This window comes from Centropristis striata, chromosome 21, assembly GCF_030273125.1.
Source record: "Centropristis striata isolate RG_2023a ecotype Rhode Island chromosome 21, C.striata_1.0, whole genome shotgun sequence".
NCBI lineage: Eukaryota > Metazoa > Chordata > Actinopteri > Perciformes > Serranidae > Centropristis > Centropristis striata.
The window spans coordinates 12,834,522-12,854,973 of NC_081537.1; the positions used below are offsets into that span (position 1 = coordinate 12,834,522).

The following is a 20,452-nucleotide window of genomic DNA, read 5'->3' on the forward strand; positions in this document are numbered from 1 at the left end:
ATAAAAATACAATAAAAAATAAAGTGTCTAAAGAAGGAGTATGTATTAAGGAGTAGAATAGAATTCCAGTGCAGAATAAATATGAATATACAGTATAAAAATGTTGGTGCTATGAAACAAATAAGGTGCAATGAACAGTGTGCATATAAAACACATAAAGTGCATAGACAGTATGTAATGAACCAGACTATTTGTTATTGTACAGTGTGATGGCATGTGGAAGGAAAGATTTTTTGTATCTGTCCCTATGACAGCGGAGCTGGAGCAGAAGGTGCTCCGCTGTCTTTCTACTGTGTGATGGAGAGGCTGCTGATCATTGTCCATGATGGCCAGCAGTTTGTTTAGTGCTCTCCTCTCCACCACAGTCTCAAAAGTCTCCAGCCTGAGACCAAGTACAGAGCCAGCCTTCTTGATAATTTTATCAAGTCTGTTGGTGTCGCTGGCTCTGATGCTGCTGCCCCAACACACAGCAGCAAAGAAAATGGCGCTGGCAACAACAGACTGGTAGAAGATCTCCAACATCTAGCTGCACACATTGAAGGATCTCAGCTTCCTCAGGAAATAGAGTCTGCTCAGCCCCTTCTTGTACACAGCCTCTGTGTTAGATTTCCAGTCCAGTCTGTTGCCGATCACCACTCCAAGGTATTTGTAGTCCTCCACCTCCTCCACCACCTCCCCCCTGATCAGAAGTGGCTGTGGAAGCATCTTCTTCCTCTTGAAGTCCAGAGGACTATTCATATCAGGAGTTGTCAGTGCTGAAATGCTTGATGCTGAACATTTTACCACACCTTCATTAAGAGGTCATACTCAGTTATTTAAACAATGCTTGAGTACGCAATTTTATCTCTTTAGTGCAATTTGAATGTACATATAGTTAAGCTCGTCAGCCCTGCCATAGTCTGGTGACCAGTCCAGGTCGTACCCCGCCTCTCGCCCAGTATCAGCTGGGATCGGCTCCATCCCCTCACAACCTAAGTTCAGATACGTGGTTTAGGATAATGAATACATTAATCAATGAGTGAATTTAGTTTAGTTTGTAATTATTCACCATATTTCACCTAACAATTTCTACTACAAGCATTACAGCGTTACACTCAAGTTTTAATGATTTAAAGGAAAACAACACTACAGAAGCAGAGTGTGTGCCCCTTGGCCTGTGCTTTGTAGGTCTGTTCAGTAAGCCATGGTTTCCAAAGAATTAACACATTTAATAGTGAAAATCAGTTGACTTTATCAACACATACTCATTTTGTCCACCAATATATATTTGTAGTGACGGAATAAATGTCAGTCCTTCAAAGATGAAATAAAATCTGCAATATTCAGATGAAACTTCCATTTCAAGGACTTGACAATGAAGCCTAGTTCACCTTGACTATGTACACATTGCAAAATGTAAAGAATGTTCTTATGTAATCTCGCAGTATTCAAATCATATACATTTTTGTCATAGTTCTGATTACAAGGCACAAAATTCAACAGTTTATGTATGCAGATAAACTGCTTCATTGTGTCTGACACAAAAACATAAACACAGTATATACACGATTATACATGTTGATTTAAGGATCTTTGAGAACTTTTACTTTAGTAGCAATGCAGCAATGCAAAGATGCTCTGTTTCAAGTACAACCCTGATTCCCAAAAAAGTTGGGATGCTATGTAAAAATGCATCACATTTAGAATTCATTGTATATTTACAGAAAACAAAAGTTTATCATTTCGAACATAAAATAAACTTTGTACGTCTTTGTCTTTGTACGGTTCTGAATTGAACATACACTACCGGTCAAAAGTTTTAGAACACCCCAATTTTTCCAGAATTTAATTGAAAATGATGCAGTTTAATGTCTCAGTGTACTCTGAAATTAATGCACATTTGCAACATTTAAAATTCTTTATTGAGCATGATAGTGTTTTGAAAGTAAAAAAAAGATTCAAAATCACATTTTATGTTGGACTAAAGGACTAAAAAAAGACACAAAATGACCAAAAAAAGACACTAAAAGTCACAAAATGACTTACAAAGACATGAAAAGAATTCAAAAAATGGACAAGACTCCATAGAGTTAAGTTGTTAACCCATTTCTTGTTCCCTGAAAAAAAAAGGCCTACTTGTATAATTCTGAAATGTACATTATTTTTCAGTTTTGGTTAAGCTTACCTTTTTTTATTTACCTCTGGCAGTTCACCACTTACCTCTGTACCATTTCAAGCTGTTCATTTGACGTGAACTGCTTGAATTTCAATTAAAAAAATGGAAAAATTGGTGTGTTCTAAAACTTTTGACCAGTAGTGTATGTCACAAACTTTTAGCATATTATCACTTTCTCTTTGTTTACGTTTTAAGCCTTGCCCCAACCTTTTTTTGGATTGGGGGTTGTAGAAGTCTTGCATAAAAAAAAAATAATATTACATACATAAAAGTACATGAGCATAATGTAAACAAGAGTGAACATTCTCATGAGGCAACCTGTGCATATTTAGAAAGTTATATTTTCAATAAATTATTGGAACATGAATACTGATTTTTTTTTTTTTTTTTTTACATGTACGTTTAAACAGCATTTTAAAGTAGTCAACATGATGGTAGTAATCTAATGTATAACAATGCCATTTTATTTTTCTTTTATACAGAATTTGACTCAGATATACCTTATTGATCCCCGGAGGGAAATTATATATAAAGTAGAAAATAGATGATCAATTGATTTAATTATTAAATATTGATCCGTAATGGAGTAGAAAAGGACGATGTTTACCTCTGAGGTATAGTGGAGTAAAAGTACAAAGTAGCATATAATGGAAATACTCAAGTAAAGTGCATCTAAATTGCACTGATGTACAGTATTTAACTATTTTAATTGTACTTAGTTACTTTCCACACATGTTTAAAGCATGACAATCATGGAAAAATCTGCACAATAGTTGAGTTATTTCTTTGTCCTTCCATCAGCTGGTGTGTCCTCCATTAAACCCACATGTCCCTCCTCCTCTCGGCCCTCCTGAAGTGCATCAATCTCTCGGCCTGATGAAAGGAATGAAAGTGTCAGAAAAAGAAAGGAGAGAAAACATGACGAATCGCAGAGAACACAAAGTACCAAACACAAACGGGGAAAGGGAACACATCAGTCACCTCTTTCAACCACTTTAAAGTCTCACTTTTGTCTCTATGTAAAGCAAAATAAAGCAGAGCGGGAATACAGATATGCTGTGTGATCTCCAAATGAGAAATGAACATGTTAACTAACTGATGTGTGTTTGCACCAATTAAAGTGCAAACAACTTAAACAAGTTAATGAATATTCAGAAGGAGATAAAACAGACAACACCATTTCCTCCAAACATCAAACACTTGTTCTGGCTAAAAATTAACCTCAATCAGAGCGAGCGATCATAGCAGGAGTTACTTTGAGAGATATGGCGTGTACAGAGGGGGGAAAAAGAACCATTATCCTGTTTTTATCCTCCTTTTCTCCAGATTCAACAGCACACTAACTTTTCCCCACATAGAAAAGAGTTTTAGTCTCGCCTGAGTGTTTGCCCACATAAGCTCAGTAGGATCACCCTCTCCGTTTGTTCATGGCAACACTGCACCAATGTAAAGTAGCCCCAAAATGTTGGCCAGAGGCCCTTCTGAATTTTAAGTGACCTATTTGTCCACTTGTGTGTCCCTGCACATCTCCCTCCTTCTCCTCGCTCTATCAGTCCTCTAGGGCTCGCTTATTTAAGAGGACATACACATATCAAGGGCCTCCTTTCACCGAGGCCCCGGGACAATATTTCTTATTTCCCATCTGGCAGGACAAACCCGCCCCCGTCACCTCACAGCTCTATATAAGACAGCACAGGGGGCCAGATGATAAGAAGTTGTTCTCAAGACAAGCGTGGCCATGCGGTGTAAAGTCCTCGTCTATGTCGTCTTCCTGACTCTCATAAAGCATGGTGAGTATTGTGTCATTTCACTCACAGGCCGGTTACAAAGGCTGCATTGTTGTTTATTCACCAAAGTTTGAGCTGACCAGGTGAAATTGGACATTTTGATACCGATCTGTCCCAGATGGACTCTGGTTTTACAGTTTATAGTCCCATTGAAAATCATTAGTAGTCCGTCTGAGCTCATAGTGGTTTGTGTAACAGCACAGATGTCGGTCATATTCAGACATGTCGCTGTCAGCTTATACTTGACCTTTATTTTGTGTTGATTCGTGGTAAACGTCACAGTGTATGTTAGCATGATTGGTTTGGGCAATATGACAATTACACATAAAATTAATAGGACTGCTTTATGCTAATATTGGATTTATAATATTTTTCGCATCAATGTAAGGAAGTGCCGTGATTTGTCTGATATTTGATTCAGCCAAAACCGCACATGAAAATCTCACAAAACTTCCCTTGAAACCTATATTACAATACATGTGATGACATGTAACGTGCAGCATTGCAATGTTATAATAAGATGAGCTGATGTGTATTTGTTAGTGGTGGTGTATAAATAAAACAACACAATGTTAGAGTAAGACTTACACTTTAATATATTCTGTGAATGATTAGTTTGCACTTTGCTTGCAGAACTTTCTTGTAACTGAGTATTTTTAATGCAGGACTTTCTCTTGTAATTGAGTATTTTTAATGCAGGACTTTTACTTGTAACTGAGTATTTATAGTGCAGGACTTTCACTTTTGATGGAGAATTTTTAGTGCAGGACCTTCACTTATAACTGAGTATTTTTAATGCAGGACTTTTACTAGTAATGGAGTATTTTTAATGCAGGGCTTGTACTTGTAATGGAGAATTTTTGACTATGGTATTTCCACCTGCAATCTAATAATTTACTGGTACTGAAAAAAAAGACTAAAGTTAAGTAATTACTCAAACTGTGTTTACATAGAAGATGGCACACTTCTCTGTTTACCTTGCGGAAGGTATCATAATTACCATGACTACAAGCAATGAAAAGTATACTTTAATTATCAGACAATCACATAATTATTTTCTCCAAATTAAGTTTTTAATGACTTCATTAATCTAACTGACCATAGGTTGAAGTAGTGCTTTGTTGATCATGTCAACTGTTAAATGGTTCAGACTATTTGTACCTTTGTAATCAAAAGTAAACACCAAAGTCAAGCATTAGTCATGTCTTTTTTTCCCAACTCTCATCTCTTCCTTCCCGTCAACCTGCTATGATCAGTCAATCTATCACACCTAACAAGAGGTGCAACATAAACACTTGACACTGTTGCCAGACTCTATACCTGCCAACAAGTGTTTATTGTACCATAGTTACTTATTAAGCTGATTGGTTGGACGGACTGGGCTGAAAGGCTTTATATTTACACTGATTCAAGGAGGTATACTGAGTTTACTGATTTATGGTAAGGCATGAAAAGAAGGAATGCGAAGTGGAAGATTTCCTGAAACTCAAACCCTCGACAGGAAAAAAGCCTCACAAAAAAGTGGAAAAGTACTCTTTGCCCAGGTTGAGACCTTTGTTGTTGCAGTTATATGCCTGTTCTTGTATTGTTCTAATGGTAGTTATTAGGAGATTGACTTGTGATGAGAACATGATAAAGGGTCGTAGGTTCCCCAACTCTATATAGAACATAATGGGAACCTGAAAAAGGCCATCAAAGAGGTTTTTTGTTTCCCACCACCACAACTTTTATTCTGCATTTGTCTATAGGCCGAGTGGATTTGACTTGGACACCTTTTTCTAGCATATCGAGTTATTTTATAGATCAAACTCAACTAAAACAAGAGTTTGAGGAAAATGTACACACAACTAAGTCTCTTCTCTGCCAGTACACGATCAAATAAAGTGCATTGATTTTGCTTCTATATTGCCGTTTTTAAAACTTGTTCAAACAAAATGTAGATAACTGGAAATGGATCAAATTTGACCCGAACACACTGAGTGTTGTTTGTGTTAACAGAATATTGAACTGAGGAGTATATGATCCTGTGAACATATGGAACAACATGGATTTTGTTTTACTTTTGTGATAAAACCACATGAATCTTTCTTATCTGTTTAAAAGTAGTGTCAGCTAACTAGTGAAAGCAGAGAAGTGTGCAAAGTCAGCTAACTGACTCAGCAATATCTATCTATGTTTGCTAACATTAGCCAACATTAGCTACTTCTCACAGAAGCCAAAGGAAGACTGTGGAAGCAAAACTATTGAGTCCAAAGGTGGATTTTATTGCATATTGATTAAAATTTTCAATTATTAGACGATTATTGTGTAATTTTTCTTTTAGACGGAAATCAATAGCAAAAGAGTTACACAATGTAAGCTATAAATGAAGGGTACTAGTTAGCATTACACATTAGCTTGTCCCAAGATATAAAACTTGCTAAAAAAAAAACAGTTTGAAAGCAAAGTATATTAAATTTAAACTGCCGTTAAACATCAAAATCAATCATTAATAAATATTAAAGGAGCATTTCACAAAAAAGTTCTCACAGACTCCACCATGTGTTGCAGTAAGAGTGAGTGAATGAGTGCTATTCAGCGAAGCCTCTTTATTTTCTCACCATCTAAACTTTCTCTCTCTGATTGCAGCGTCTCCAAGTGAAATACAGGCTAGCCCCGACACAAATGCAACTCTGCCCTGCCATGTGTCGTTTCCTCTGTCTGTAACTGGGGCCGAAATAAACAAGTCTCTCATCAACGCCAGCTGGATAAGAAATGGCTCTGACATCGCCTCCTTCAAAGAATCAGCAATGCAAATAAAGAAAGGCTTCAGTTGGGACACCAGTGAGTTTGTCAACGGGGACTTTTCATTGACCGTCCTCAGAGCCGGGCTCGACCTGCAGGGGGTGTACGAGTGCACAGTCAGCTATAACTCCAAACTGCTTCACTACAGCAACGTTACACTAAGTATCCTCGGTATGTCTTCGTTGATTTGCACATTTAAGCGCACTCAATTGCTGTTGTTTTGGTCTTTTAAAACTTGTATGTACACTACCGGTCAAAAGTTTTAGAACACCCCAATTTTTCAATTTTTTTAGTGAAATTCAAGCAGTTCACGTCAAATGAACAGCTTGAAATGGTACAGAGGTAAGTGGTGAACTGCCAGAGGTAAATAAAAAAAGGTAAGCTTAACCAAAACTGAAAAATAATGTACATTTCAGAATTATACAAGTAGGCCTTTTTTTTCAGGGAACAAGAAATGGGTTAACAACTTAACTCTATGGAGTCTTGTCCATTTTTGAATTATTTTCATGTCTTTGTAAGTCATTTTGTGACTTTTAGTGTCTTTTTTTGGTCATTTTGTGTCTTTTTTTAGTCCTTTAGTCCAACATAAAATGTGATTTTGAATCTTTTTTTTAATTTCAAAACACTATCACGCTCAATAAAGAATTTTAAATGTTGCAAATGTGCATTCATTCCAGAGTACACTGAGACATTAAACTGCATCATTTTCAATTAAATTCTGGAAAAGTTGGTGTGTTCTAAAACTTTTGACCAGTAGTGTACATTTTTATGTTATGTGTATGATTTTTATGTGAAGCACTTTGTGACTTCTGTCTGTGAAAGGTGATATATAAATAAAGTTTACTTACTTACTCACTTACTTACTTACATTTGAACCTTGAAGCGGGTAGAAAGCTGACTTTTTTGTATTTCTTTCTAGCTTCCCCAACTCTGTCAATCCCTCAGCAATGGATGGTGTTAGAAAGAGAGAACCATCTTAAATGCCGTGCCGATGGTTTCTACCCTGCCAATGTCTCTTTCTCCTGGACCAGAGATGGGCAAGTGATTTGGCATCCCTACCACGTTGAAGCTGAACAGACTCCAGATGGGTACTACACGGCTGAAGGCAACCTGACTTACTTCCCTTCACGTGAGGACCAGAATGTGACCTTTGGCTGCAAAGTGTCACACAATGGCACCGTTCAAGAGCTGGATTTCCAACTTAATATTACACGTGAGTTACTCAAGGGCTCATGACTTTCCACATTTGCACAATGACTCAAGACATGTAGAACTGCAATATCCACTTCAATCAATCATTACAGCTCAAAGTGAAAACATCAGGTTATCTTTTAAGTCTGCTTAAGCCTTTTGATAAGGGCAAAATATTTCAATGTTTTCTTTGCCTCTTTTCAGATCTTCCTTCTGTTAAACTTTCTGTTGTGCCCTCGCATTCCAAAAACATTCCTCTCACTCTTTACTGTGACATGGAGAATTTCTACCCGGAGGAAGTGTCTGTGTCATGGCTTCAAAATGGCACAGCTCTCCCTGAGCCCCCCGCCACTGAACAGAACCCGGATGGGACCTACAGAACCAAACACTATTATACTTTGAGCCCAGAGCAGAGGGAGCAAGGTGGGAAGGTGGAATGTGCAGTAAACCAACCTGGGGTTGTGCAACCAGCCACTGGCTCAGCATACCTAGAGGAACTGGACCCCCAAGGTATTTATTTTACAAGACAAGTTCTCTACATGCTTCTAAGTAGAGCAGACACGAGGTACAATTCCAGTGGTGGAAAAAGTATTCAGATCTCTTACTTAAGTAAAAGTACTGATACAACACTGTGAAATTACTCCACTACAAGTAAAAGTCCTGCATTCAAAACTTACTGAAGTAAAAGTACAAAAGTATCAGCATCAAAATGTACTTAAAGTATCAAAAGTAAAAGTACTTTTTATGCAGAATGGACCCACTTGGATTGTTTTATATATTCTAAAAATATATTGGTGGGTTATTATTTTTGATGCATTTATGTACGGACCGCTTTAATTTTCTCAAGGTAGGGCTCATTTTTACTACTTAATATACTCTTATGATGTTCAATTTAAAACATGTTAACATGTTAGCAAACATTTCATATTAATTATGTTTTTATGTTAAATCTTGAACTGAAAAGTAACTAAAACTGGCAGCTAAATATAGTGGAGTAAAAAGTACAATATTTGCCTCAAAATATAGTGAAGTAGAAGTATAAAGTTACATAAAATGGAAATACTCAAGTAAAGTACAATTATCTCAAAATTGTACTTAAGTACAGTACTTGAGTAAATGTACTTAGTTACATTCCACCACTGTACAATTCACACCCAGTTGAGACATGCGATCATTCTGGGTTTTTTTTTATATTTTTTTACTTGAAAGGTGGTGTCTTGATCTTGATGCTTGCTCAGTGCAGTCATGTGTATTTTTCTCACTCTATTTCCTTGTAGATGTGGCGCCAGTGTTGACTAAATCAGCCAAAGCATCAGTGGCTTTGATGTGCATTTCTCTTGTGCTGGTCTTCCTGCTCTGCTTTGGCTTTTCGTGGAGGCGAAGGGATGGTGAGTCAGAGGGCAGCAGTACACGCCAAAGCAAAGTACATTCAAGAGCCTCATTACATGTTGGGGTCATAGTATGGATTTCTTCACAAAAAAAGACTACATAAAGATTTTTTTTTTTAAATGCCAGAAACAATTAACATAATTTGGGGTAACATAATCATATTGTGACCACTTTCATGTGTGGTCCTGATCCCCATGTTGGGAATATACCTGGAGATCCACAGGTATTTAAAACTATATGTGGGTAAAGCTATTTCACAAAGAATTCACTGATCAATTTTTAAAAATGTTAGCTTATTTTTCTTCCATAACATTCCTTCCTTTAGACTAGTGGAAAGAAAACATCCAGAATACACATTCAGGTGTTTATTTTACTACTCTTTGCTTATTTTTCTCTGTAGATATCTCTTAAATTTACCAAAAGTTACATTAGATAATGCTGCATTTGCATATTCAAATATGAACTTTTCTGAAAACGTGTGATAGAGGCAGAGTGCAAATCCACACCCACTAGAGAGAAGACACTCTCACTCACACGTAATATACAACCAAATGCTAACAAAATGCCTTGCAAAAAACATTAAAGCATGTCAAATTATTATTTCACCACCCTTTGTCTTCCAGAGAGGACAAGTTACTGTTTTAGCTAAATAAGTCACTTGCAAAATAATGCTGCATAGCTTTCCAATTCATCCACATTCCATTACAAGTTGCATAATGTCAAATGCAAAAGCAAATGTTTTTGCTTAACTAACAGAAATATATTGAACCTAAAACTGACATTTCACTTAGCGACCAAGTGTTTGCTCCACAAGTAATATTAGGCATACTGTCAGTATCAAACAGTTTCTTTCTTCCTGCTGATGCATCACATCTTCTTGCCTTTATCCACTTTAGTCTTGACTAAATGACTAATGGCTTCTTTACCCTGTTCATAGTGCATGCCAGCCCAAAAGCATTGTTCTATTGTTTGCTAGCAGACAGAATTGACAAGTAGGCACCATCGCAAAATGCACTATAGGACATTTTATGCACTATAGGACATTTTAGTCCCGAAAGCATGGTGTGCAATGTTCAGATTTATGATCTGTAAAGTTATGCAAAATAGCACAAATTTTAATGGATAATGGCTTGTTGCATAACATAACATTTTGTGTTGATGTAAATGATCATCTCATGGTGATATCTTGTACACTCCCCTGTAGCGTCTTTCCTTGAAACCAAAACCTTGCCTGTGTTGTTTTTTGAAGTAACTCTGCCATAGTAAGTAAACTGTCATATACGTATCACATTGCCAACTACCAGGTCAAATACACTAAACTGGAAGCACTCGTCCAGCCGGTTGTGAGGAAAGCATGCTTGAAATGTTGTAAATATTGCACAACAGCTGCCACCTCAGCTGCCCTTTTCTCCCAATGACCTGTTTATCTCCATTCTTTCTCCCCGCACCAGAGAAACAGAAGTCTCTGAATGTTTCAGGGATCATCCTCCCTCCACGCGTGATTGTAGGTAAAAAGGGCAGGGTGACTGTGAGCATTGAGGGAAGGAGGGTGGACCGAGTCCAGACTGCATGGTTTCTCAATGACACCCCTATCTCTGACACTTCACTCACAGGTAGGAGGCATTAAACACGTCCACTGGGGAATTCTTCTGTCCCTGTCTAGCAAAGTTTGACCACTTAGCAAGAGTTTCTTTTTTTTTTTTTTTTTACTTTTTTTTTTTTTATTTTGTGAGAGCATTATCATACAGTGCTTACTTTCAGACAATATACAATAGTATTTCTGCCACTCACAATCAAGTTTTTTTGTTTACAAAACAAGAAACAAGATACAGAAAGTTAAACGTATTACATTTGAGAACTTTGAACAAACTGGGAAAGGTAGACATATGTAAAAGAGCAAATAGAAAAAAGAAAAAGAAATTATCCACCATGGAGTTTCAAAATGAAATATAAGTAATACAAACTAATCATTAGACCCAATAAAACATAGTACAATGTTACAGTACGAAACAGCATTACAGGGTCATCCGTACAGTACTTCTGTCTGTTCCACATTAACATATTCAACCCACTTGGACCACAGCTTAACACATTTATCTTTCTGAAGGCGAAGGGAGAAGGTAATCCTCTCCATAAGATAAATGTCATTTAGCAAGAGTTTCTAATTACTGGTTCCTTCTGTCACAGGACTTAAGTTTGAATGATAGTGGAGATCACAAAGTTTGTAGTCAGTTAACTCACAGAAACAATAATGTTGCCTTTCTTGATCTACACTCATCTATATTGTTAAGCCATCTGAAAGGCAGGTTTCAGTTTAATAGCATTAAAAATTATATATTTATTTACACATGAACTGTGTTATATAAAGAAATAGAAAGTATGTTATTTCTTGTTAATAGACATAGGTATAAGCTACATTAAGATTATTACCATTGTATATTATAGTTGTAACGACTCATAAGTATCAATAATACACTTATACATAATATCCTGTTACAATAAGGATCATCATTTATTATATTATTATAATTATTATAGTTGTAATACATAATACATTTATACTGCATTTTAATTACAGTTTTATTACATTATAATGTGATTCTTAGTGGTTATTGTCTGTAAGAGAAGTTATAGTATCTGAAATATCTGAAACAGTTCTACTTTACCTGTATATAAACATTTTAAGGATATTTAAAATGCATTATTGATAAAAATCAAATTAATTGATAAAAAGTATATGTTATAAAGCATTTTAAATATTTATGAGTGCTTATAACTATAATTATACAGTGCGATTAGCAGATTCTAATGCAGTTGGGTTGGCTGGCACAAATACTAAATCATGAATCACCTGCATTTATAAACGATCTATGTAGAATAAAACATATTTGGAGTGAATAGTGTGCCCGGTCTTCCCTACATGTGATTACTATCAGTGTGGGAAAAGATGAGTTACATATACAAGTCAAGATAAGTTACTATGAGAGTTAGATGACAAGATTACACCACTCATGTCCATACTTTAGATAAGACACTACTTGCAGCAGCCAAATCAAAAGCCCAGTGATTGGCATGTTTGTCTTATCAGTTTGATGAGTACAAAAAACAAAGCAGGAAAAAGAACTTCTTGTGGTTTTGTGTACGAGTATTGTGCCAAACTATTTTGGCAAGTCACTGTCACTTGTGTAACATATGAGCTGCTAAAAGGTGTGTTTATAAAGCACAATACATCTTTGTTTTATAGCCAGATTATAATTTGCACTAAAGTAACCTATACTTTATGAATAGTAGACCTACTATATTATATTATAGTGCATCTAAAATATACACAGTACCATATTTGTTTCAGTAAGTTAGTAATCTGCATAAGAAATAAAGAAAGGAATTTGACCCGTACAGATGTGATCACCATAAGAGGTTTCAGCTGTATTTGTATGACAACTACTCCTAAAATATACCATGTTTTCTCTTTTACACTTAATTCTGCTAACAATTTACAACCTGACACACATAGGAACCTCCAAAGCTAACTTTAACTGCCTCTATAACCCTCTAACCACCATCCATCTGCCCTACGGTCTAACTCTCACCTCCCCAGCGTCAGAGAAAGGCCCTCTGCTGCCCTCCAGAGGTGAGATGGGTTACTACAAGCTGCACACTCAGGGGCCACTGCACTCGTCCGGAGCCGGCATTCAGCAGCTGATCTCCTCGCTCACCTTCATCCCTCGGATCTCAATCCACAAGGCGGCGGTGTTTAAGTGTCAGGTGTCCTACATGGGCAAAGATAAGATCGTGGTGGAGAGGGTGTCAGAGAAGTTTACCATCCTGTGTAAGAAAAGATTTTCTCTTATTCACTTTGCCTGTACTTTTTTTTTATGATTTTAAGCATTTATTTTCAATGGGCATTTTTGTAAATTTTGTCTTTTAGCTGCTCCAGAAGTATCAGAAATCCAGCTGGCAGAGACTCCAAATGACTCTGGTAATGTATTTCTGTTAAAGTTTAATACATGTGAATCATTCCTGGTCCAATGTTCTCGCTGTATTTTGTCGTTCGAACATTGACATTTTCTTCCATCTGAAGATTTTATAATAATATGAAATCAGCAAATATTTTCTTTCAAAAGCAAGTGTCTTTTTAACACAGACCAAAGTACCTTAATTGCCTGCATTATTTTATTTTCCTAAATTGCAAAAAAGACATTTTCAAATCAAACATTAATAACAAAGGTAGCGGTAAAAGGGATTTGTTTTTTCTTCTCTACCAAGGCGACTCTTTCCCGACCGATATGGGATTTTTGAGACCAATGCTTATACTAATTTTAGAGGGGAAAAATTAAATGATTAACTGATATGGCGGCGGTGATAGTAAAAAAAATTTAACTGAAATGAAAATAGAACTGTTTTATGTGGATGGTGCACTGATTTTTCACCACTCTGCATATGTACCCAGAGAGCTGCTTTCTCAAACATAAAACTTTATTAAATAATATTTAACTTTGCTATATATTATTATACAAACAATGTACTACATTGTCAGTAAATTCTATAAATGATAACTGAAAAAATAAAGAATAAATAGGAATAAAATAAATAGCTAAACAAACATCATTACTGTTCAATTGACGACTATTTGAAGAATAATAAAAACATTAATAGTCAACACCGTTTCTAAATCACACCAAGCAACATTTTATTTAATATATATTGTGTAAAAAAGGCTTTCATAACTGCATATATCAGACAGCATATACACCAATAACTATATGCCTTTGATAGGCCAATATCGGCCCATAATATCTGTCAAACGATATATCTGTTGGGCTCTAGTGTCAAGCAATGCTTATAGATGGTCTCCTTTTTACTGACCACCTTTGTATCCTCACAATCAGCGTTTAATAACAATGGTTCAATAAGGCTGACTTAAAAGGTAATGGTGCAACAACTTTTGTGGTCATGTTTTTTCACAGTTCGGTTTTGCATCCCTCAGATATGCTTTGATTTTCTTTATAATAAGTTTGGCGTCGTCAGAGGTTACATTTGTGCAATTCCTGTTTTCCAGATGTCATCAGCATGACAGTTCGGGCAACACATTTCCATCCGGACGTCATTACCTTCCGCTGGTTCTGTCAGGGGAGTGAGCTGAGCCCTGTGGCCTCCCAGGCCTCGTCTTCCCCTCGGCCCAATTCTGAAGGTTTCTTTTCAGCTTTTAGCCAGTGTAAACTGCCCCGGAGTGAACTGGAGAAGGGAGGCACTAAAGTGTGGGTCAGTGTCCACCACATCGCCTTGAAGCAGCCTGTCACACGTGAGACGAGAGGTAAGAGAGAGGCAAAGAAAAGGCATCCCAATCTGAAGGTACGTTAAAAAAATGACATAAAATCCCAAATCCCTCTGTTTTCCCAAACAGGGTTCATCAAGAGGCCGAGTGTGTCTGAAATCGTCAGCTCCACTTCTTCCTCGGGTCAGATTTTGACTCTTGGATGTGAAATCACAGATTTCTACCCTCCGGACGTCTCGGTCACCTGGCTGAAGCTCAGAGAGGGAGAGCAAGATGACAGAGAAGAGGAGGCGATAGAGGGAGGAGAGATGTGGGGCCCCATACAGACTGACCCCAGACTCTACAGAGCCACGGCCACTCTGAGGAGAAGGACCGCAAATCTGGAGAAAAAGGAGAGAGGAGGAGGGATTATTTGTAGAGTGGAGCACTGTTCTCTCCACGAGCCTATTGAGAAACACTGGACAAATGTTGACATTGGTATAAATCATCCTTATAATATCTAAACTTATAGAAAAAAACCCTGCTTTTATTCCTTTTCATGTATTTATACTTTCTGTTTGTATGCTTTTAGCTGCTCCCTCCATTCCTCCATCGCTCTCGGTCTGCTGGAGCAGCGAAGGAGTCGGCGTGTTCTCTCTCCTGTTGAAGGGAGGTCACCCTAAGGTCAAGTTACTCTGGGCAGCAGGAGGACCCACTCTTACACCGTTGGTATCCAATGAGACAGAGGAGATAGGAGACGACGGACAGAGGGAGATGAAAAGCGTGTGTGCCCTGGAGAGGTCCACAGGCCTGCCAAGTCAAACAAACAGACCGCTGGAGAGACGGAAGAATGGACATGCAATAAGTATGCTGTATATTTATATATATATATATATATATATATATATACACTACTGGTCAAAAGTTTTAGAACACACCAACTTTTCCAGAATTTAATTGAAAATGATGCAGTTTAATGTCTACTCTGAAATGAATGCACATTTGCAACATTTACAATTCTTTATTGAGCATGATAGTGTTTTGAAAATAAAAAAAGATTCAAAATCACATTTTATGTTGAACTAAAGGACTAAAAAAAGACACAAAATGACCAAAAAAAGACACAAAATGACAAAAATGACAAAAAAGACACAAAAAGACACAAAATGACTTACAAAGACATGAAAAGAATTCAAAAATGGACAAAATAGCCCAAGACTCCATAGAGTTAAGTTGTTAACCCATTTCTTGTTCCCTGAAAAAAGGCCTACTTGCATAATTCTGAAATGTAGCCTACATTATCTTTCAATTTTGGTTAACCTTACCTTTTTTTATTTACCTCTGGCAGTTCACCACTTACCTTCGTACTCTTTCAAGCTGTTCATTTGACTTGAACTGCTTGAATTTCAATAAAAAATTGAAAAATTGGGGTGTTCTAAAACTTTTGACCGGTAGTGTATATATATATATATATATATATAGATAGATACATAGATATATATATATATATATATATATATATATATATATATATATAAATGTCCTGTGTAAAGAATGGTTGTTCCTAAAACCTTAACACAATTTTAACAAAAGCTGTACAAGTGTTGGTGCTGTCTTCATGTTTGTTTTTGCTGTTACTTTACAGAGACCAAATCTGCCGTCACAGACCCGAACACTGAGGGAATAGAGTACATTGATGAAAAAGTTGATGGAGAGAATAACAACATCGACAGGGACGAGGAAACAAAGTCAGATTTGGAAGAGGACAGTGACAGAGAAACAGAGGAAGACCCCGGAGCGCTGCACATCAACAGAGTCAACCTAAGGAAGGGGCCCAGAGAAAATGAGAAAGCGCGCTTGAGAGTGTGCGTGGAGATCACACACCCTGCACTCCAGCTTCCTGTTTATCGAACCTGGACAGGTAACACGCTGCAAACATCCGACATAAACATACATGCACACATTACAGAGTCTAGTCATGAAAAATCCTTAATGGAGCCAGAAAATCTTACTGGTTACTTAACAGGCCCCGGGGCCCAAAGTGTCAGGGGCCCCCCGTCCTTTATCTGCCAAATGTCAAAGAAACACTTATGACCAGTGGTGGAATGTAACTAAGTACAAGTACTCTACTCTAGTTACTTTTCAGGTCAAGATTTAACATGAAAAAATAGGATCTATTTAAGATTATTCTGCATTTTTATTTATTATTATTATTATAGTGTGGTAGCTAGCGTGGACTAGCAAAAATTGCACTGGTCTGTTGGTCTTGAACAAAAATAAAAAATATTTTTGTTGCTTAAGCTTATGTATTCAGTCATTATTCAATGGTATACTAAAAATCCATGTGAAAAAAATTACTTCTCACTGTTCTCAGGTCAAATATTTATATGTGATTAAAATGCGATTAATTTCGATTCATTAATTACAAAGCCTCTAATTAATTAGATACATTTTTTTAATCGAGTCCCGGCCCTAATAATAATACAATAATGTATTTGGAATATATAAAACAATCTGAGTAGGAACATTCTGCATAACGAGTACTTTTACTTTTAAGTTCATTTTGATGCTAATACCTTTGTACTTTTACTGAAGTAAGTTAAATAAATACAGGACTTTTTGGAGTAATTCTGCAGTGCGGTATTAGTACTTTTACTGAAGTAAGATGCATGCATGTATGAGAATGCAGAAATGCAAAATGACCAGAAAGAAACAAATTATGACTACAAATAGACACAAAAAGACTACAAAGACCAAATTACTACAAATGAATACACAACAGCTGCAAAAAGACACAAGGAAACACACAACTACTATGAGCAGGTGAAAAACAACCACAAAGAGACACAAAATGTCAGGAGTGAGGCACAGAGTTAGCAAAAAGGACTCAAAATGACCATGAAACAGCTACTCAAAACTCAAAATGGACATGAAACAACTACAAAGATGCACGAAACAACATCAAAAATCCTAAAAAACAAAAAAAGTATATGTGTGTAGCTCCTATGTAGGGTGGTGGGGCCTTCTGCATGTTTGTGTCCAGGGGCCCATTGTCTCAAAGGTATAAGCAACAAAAGTAATTTTGGTAAACATGAAATTAAAGGAAGTAAATATGACACTCAACAGGAAGTTTGTTCATGTTTAGTTTTTCAACTTGATCTCGTGTGTTTTCTTTCAGAGCCCAATGAGGAAATATCTTCTTCCGCATGATGTGTGCAAGAGTGCCTCTCTGTTTCATAAATCTCATATAATATATCTAAAATCTATGTCTCCATAGTAAATATAAAGTAGTAGTCATGTTTTAGGATATCCAACTGTCTTTGATGTTGTGGTTTTGGTCTTTATTTATTACCTTATATGTTTAATCTGTCATCCATTACTTCTTTTTTTTTTTCAACTTAATGATTTTTACAAATGTTCATATTTTTGTACAAAGAATTTTACAATAATAATCCAGTTCTGTGGATTTTCTTTTTTCTAAATCTGCTTTGGAAAATAAAAATCTATAAATACATTTTTAGTGAGACGTCTCTTTGCATTTTGCTTTTGTCTGTGAAACTGAGTCAACATGCGAAGTTATGGTAGTTCTCTTGTTCCGTTCCATGTGTGTTGTTGGTCAACCACTGAAATAAGTTCTCATTTTAAAATACACTTCTGTTTTTGCACTGTGACCACAAAGAGCTTCACTTCACTGCAGAGTAGCTGCATGCTTTAACTTAGTAATTGAGATGTTGTTTTGTTCAGAACTTTCTTAACTCAGTTTATTCAGCTACCAAAAACTTGACAAATAAATATACTGAAACAGTCTTTATTCCTTATATGTTAAATAAATTTGTGTATTTTGTGCTCTAGCAGCTTTCGTACATGTTGCACACATACTTTTTACCATAGTGTCACACACTTCCTGTATATAACACTACATGACCAATATAAACAGCATGCATCTATCCCACTATCATGAACATACAGTATTGTACAAGATAACTGATCATTTGAAACAATATGATTTGATGGGAGGGAGGGATGAATACAAATATAAACATTTCCAGATAATATAAATATAAATATAATATAAATATAAACATTTCCAGATATTCACAAAGGTAAATCTCTTAATTGTAAAAAAAAAAAAAAAAAAGCGTATGAAACTTGCAGAAAATTGGCACCAAGTGTCAATAAAAATGCTTGTGTACTTGTGAGAAAATACTCACAAAATATTTAACATTGTACTTCCATGAGATTGTTTTTAAAAGAGGATCAAATAGCAGCAGAACCCGAGATGAAGTCTGTTTTTCTTCCTTATTGTTATATCAGACTCTATCAAATGTCCCACAGGGTTATCTGCAAGTCACTGGTCACAAAGCGTACACATGAGCTAAATATAGCTATACACTGATTCTGGTACCTCTTACATGGCCAATAAAAACAACACACAGCTATTTAACTACCTGTATAGCCCCATTTTTATAAGTCTGAACTATAAGTGTTCTTATGAGTTTTGGTCAGGCTAGATCAAGTATAGTTGTAGCAGCAAAATCAAAGTGTACATAACTGAAAAAAGAGTGTATTTCAGTGCCTATGCATTCAACTTTTGTTCAAAAGTAAATTGTTTTTAAGGTGTCACCCTGGCTCACTGAAGAGTCCTTGTCGCAGCAGACCCGGGTTTGAATCCAGACTGAGGTCCCTTTGCTGCAGGTCTCCCCCTTTTATTCTCTGTCACTGTCTATAAAAGCATGAAAATGGCTAAATAATCTCAAAAAGTATATTGTTTTTATTTAAAGCACACCCTTAGTATTAAAGTGTATTGAAAATATTTGATTTGAACATTGAACTTCAAATTAAGGGATGCTGGTAAAGGCGAAGATTTGTTTATTTATTCAGGGAAATGCTGTGCATTCAAATATCCATTCTACCATACTTTCGCAGTGGTGGAAAAAGTATTCAGACCCCTGACTTAAGTAAAAGTACTAATACCACCCTGTGAAATTACTCCACTACAAGTAAAAGTCCTGCATTAAAAACTTACTAAAGTAAAAGAACTTAACTTACTTTTGGTACTTAAAGTATCAAAAGTAAAAGTAATCATGCAGAATGCCCCCCACAGATTGTTTCATATATTCCAAATATATTATTAGATTATTTGCATTGGGGCATTTATGTAAGCATTGTTTTGATTTTGTAGGTAGGGCTCATTTTAACTACTTAATATAATGTTATGAGGTTTCATTTTTTTTAAATGTCAATAAAAGTTTTTTTATGTTAAATCTTGACCTGAGAAGTAACTGGCTGGCAGCTAAATGTAGTGGAGTAAAAAGTACAATATTTGTTATGATGTTGTATGCAAATTACACGCAATACAGTAGCCGTCACTGCACAATAAACGGCACTTTAACCTTGTTCATATACAGCGCACATAATGTTGATGAACATAATGTATCCTCCATTTGCACTTCTATGTATATATTTATATATATATATATATATATATATATGTGTGTGTGTGTGTGTGTGTGTGTGTGTATATATGTGTATATATGTGTGTATGTATGTATATGTGTGTGTATATGTATGTATGTATGTATGTATATGTATATATATATATATATATACACACACACACATATACTTGCACTAATGTACAGTTACATCTGCATTTATTTATTTTTATTTATTTATTATATAATCTATACCTATATATACTGCATTTTTATACAATTCATTCCTGTATATATTGCAATATGATTCACAATTACTGGTTACTTCTGGTTAGATGCTATCTGCATTTCGTTGCTTTGTACTTGTGTACAAACATGTACTTGTACTTGACATGTGCAATGACAATAAAGTTGAATCTAATCTAATCTAATATAGGCTAGTACATATTTAGTGCAG

At 36.0% G+C, this 20,452-nt stretch overlaps 1 protein-coding gene across 1 annotated transcript; it reads left to right on the forward strand.

The window, feature by feature from the left end:
* The first annotated feature begins 3,706 nt into the window (after nucleotides 1-3,706).
* si:ch211-180a12.2 (uncharacterized) lies at nucleotides 3,707-18,006 on the forward strand. Its single transcript, XM_059324996.1, has 13 exons — nucleotides 3,707-3,945; nucleotides 6,571-6,897; nucleotides 7,646-7,939; nucleotides 8,122-8,427; nucleotides 9,195-9,305; nucleotides 10,758-10,919; nucleotides 12,821-13,135; nucleotides 13,235-13,285; nucleotides 14,366-14,620; nucleotides 14,711-15,058; nucleotides 15,153-15,425; nucleotides 16,206-16,481; nucleotides 17,739-18,006. The coding sequence occupies exons 1-13, from the start codon at nucleotides 3,894-3,896 to the stop codon at nucleotides 17,768-17,770; spliced, it is 2,802 nt and encodes a 933-aa protein (XP_059180979.1). The 5' UTR covers nucleotides 3,707-3,893; the 3' UTR covers nucleotides 17,771-18,006.
* The last annotated feature ends 2,446 nt before the right edge of the window (nucleotides 18,007-20,452 follow it).

Excerpts from the sequence above, each read along its gene's own strand:
- si:ch211-180a12.2 (XM_059324996.1), top strand. The coding sequence starts at position 3,894 with ATGCGGTGTAAAGTCCTCGTCTATGTCGTCTTCCTGACTCTCATAAAG. Across the intron at positions 10,920-12,820 it reads CTCTGACACTTCACTCACAG|GAACCTCCAAAGCTAACTTT; the intron begins GTAGGAGGCATT and ends TGACACACATAG. Across the intron at positions 15,426-16,205 it reads GAAGAATGGACATGCAATAA|AGACCAAATCTGCCGTCACA; the intron begins GTATGCTGTATA and ends GTTACTTTACAG.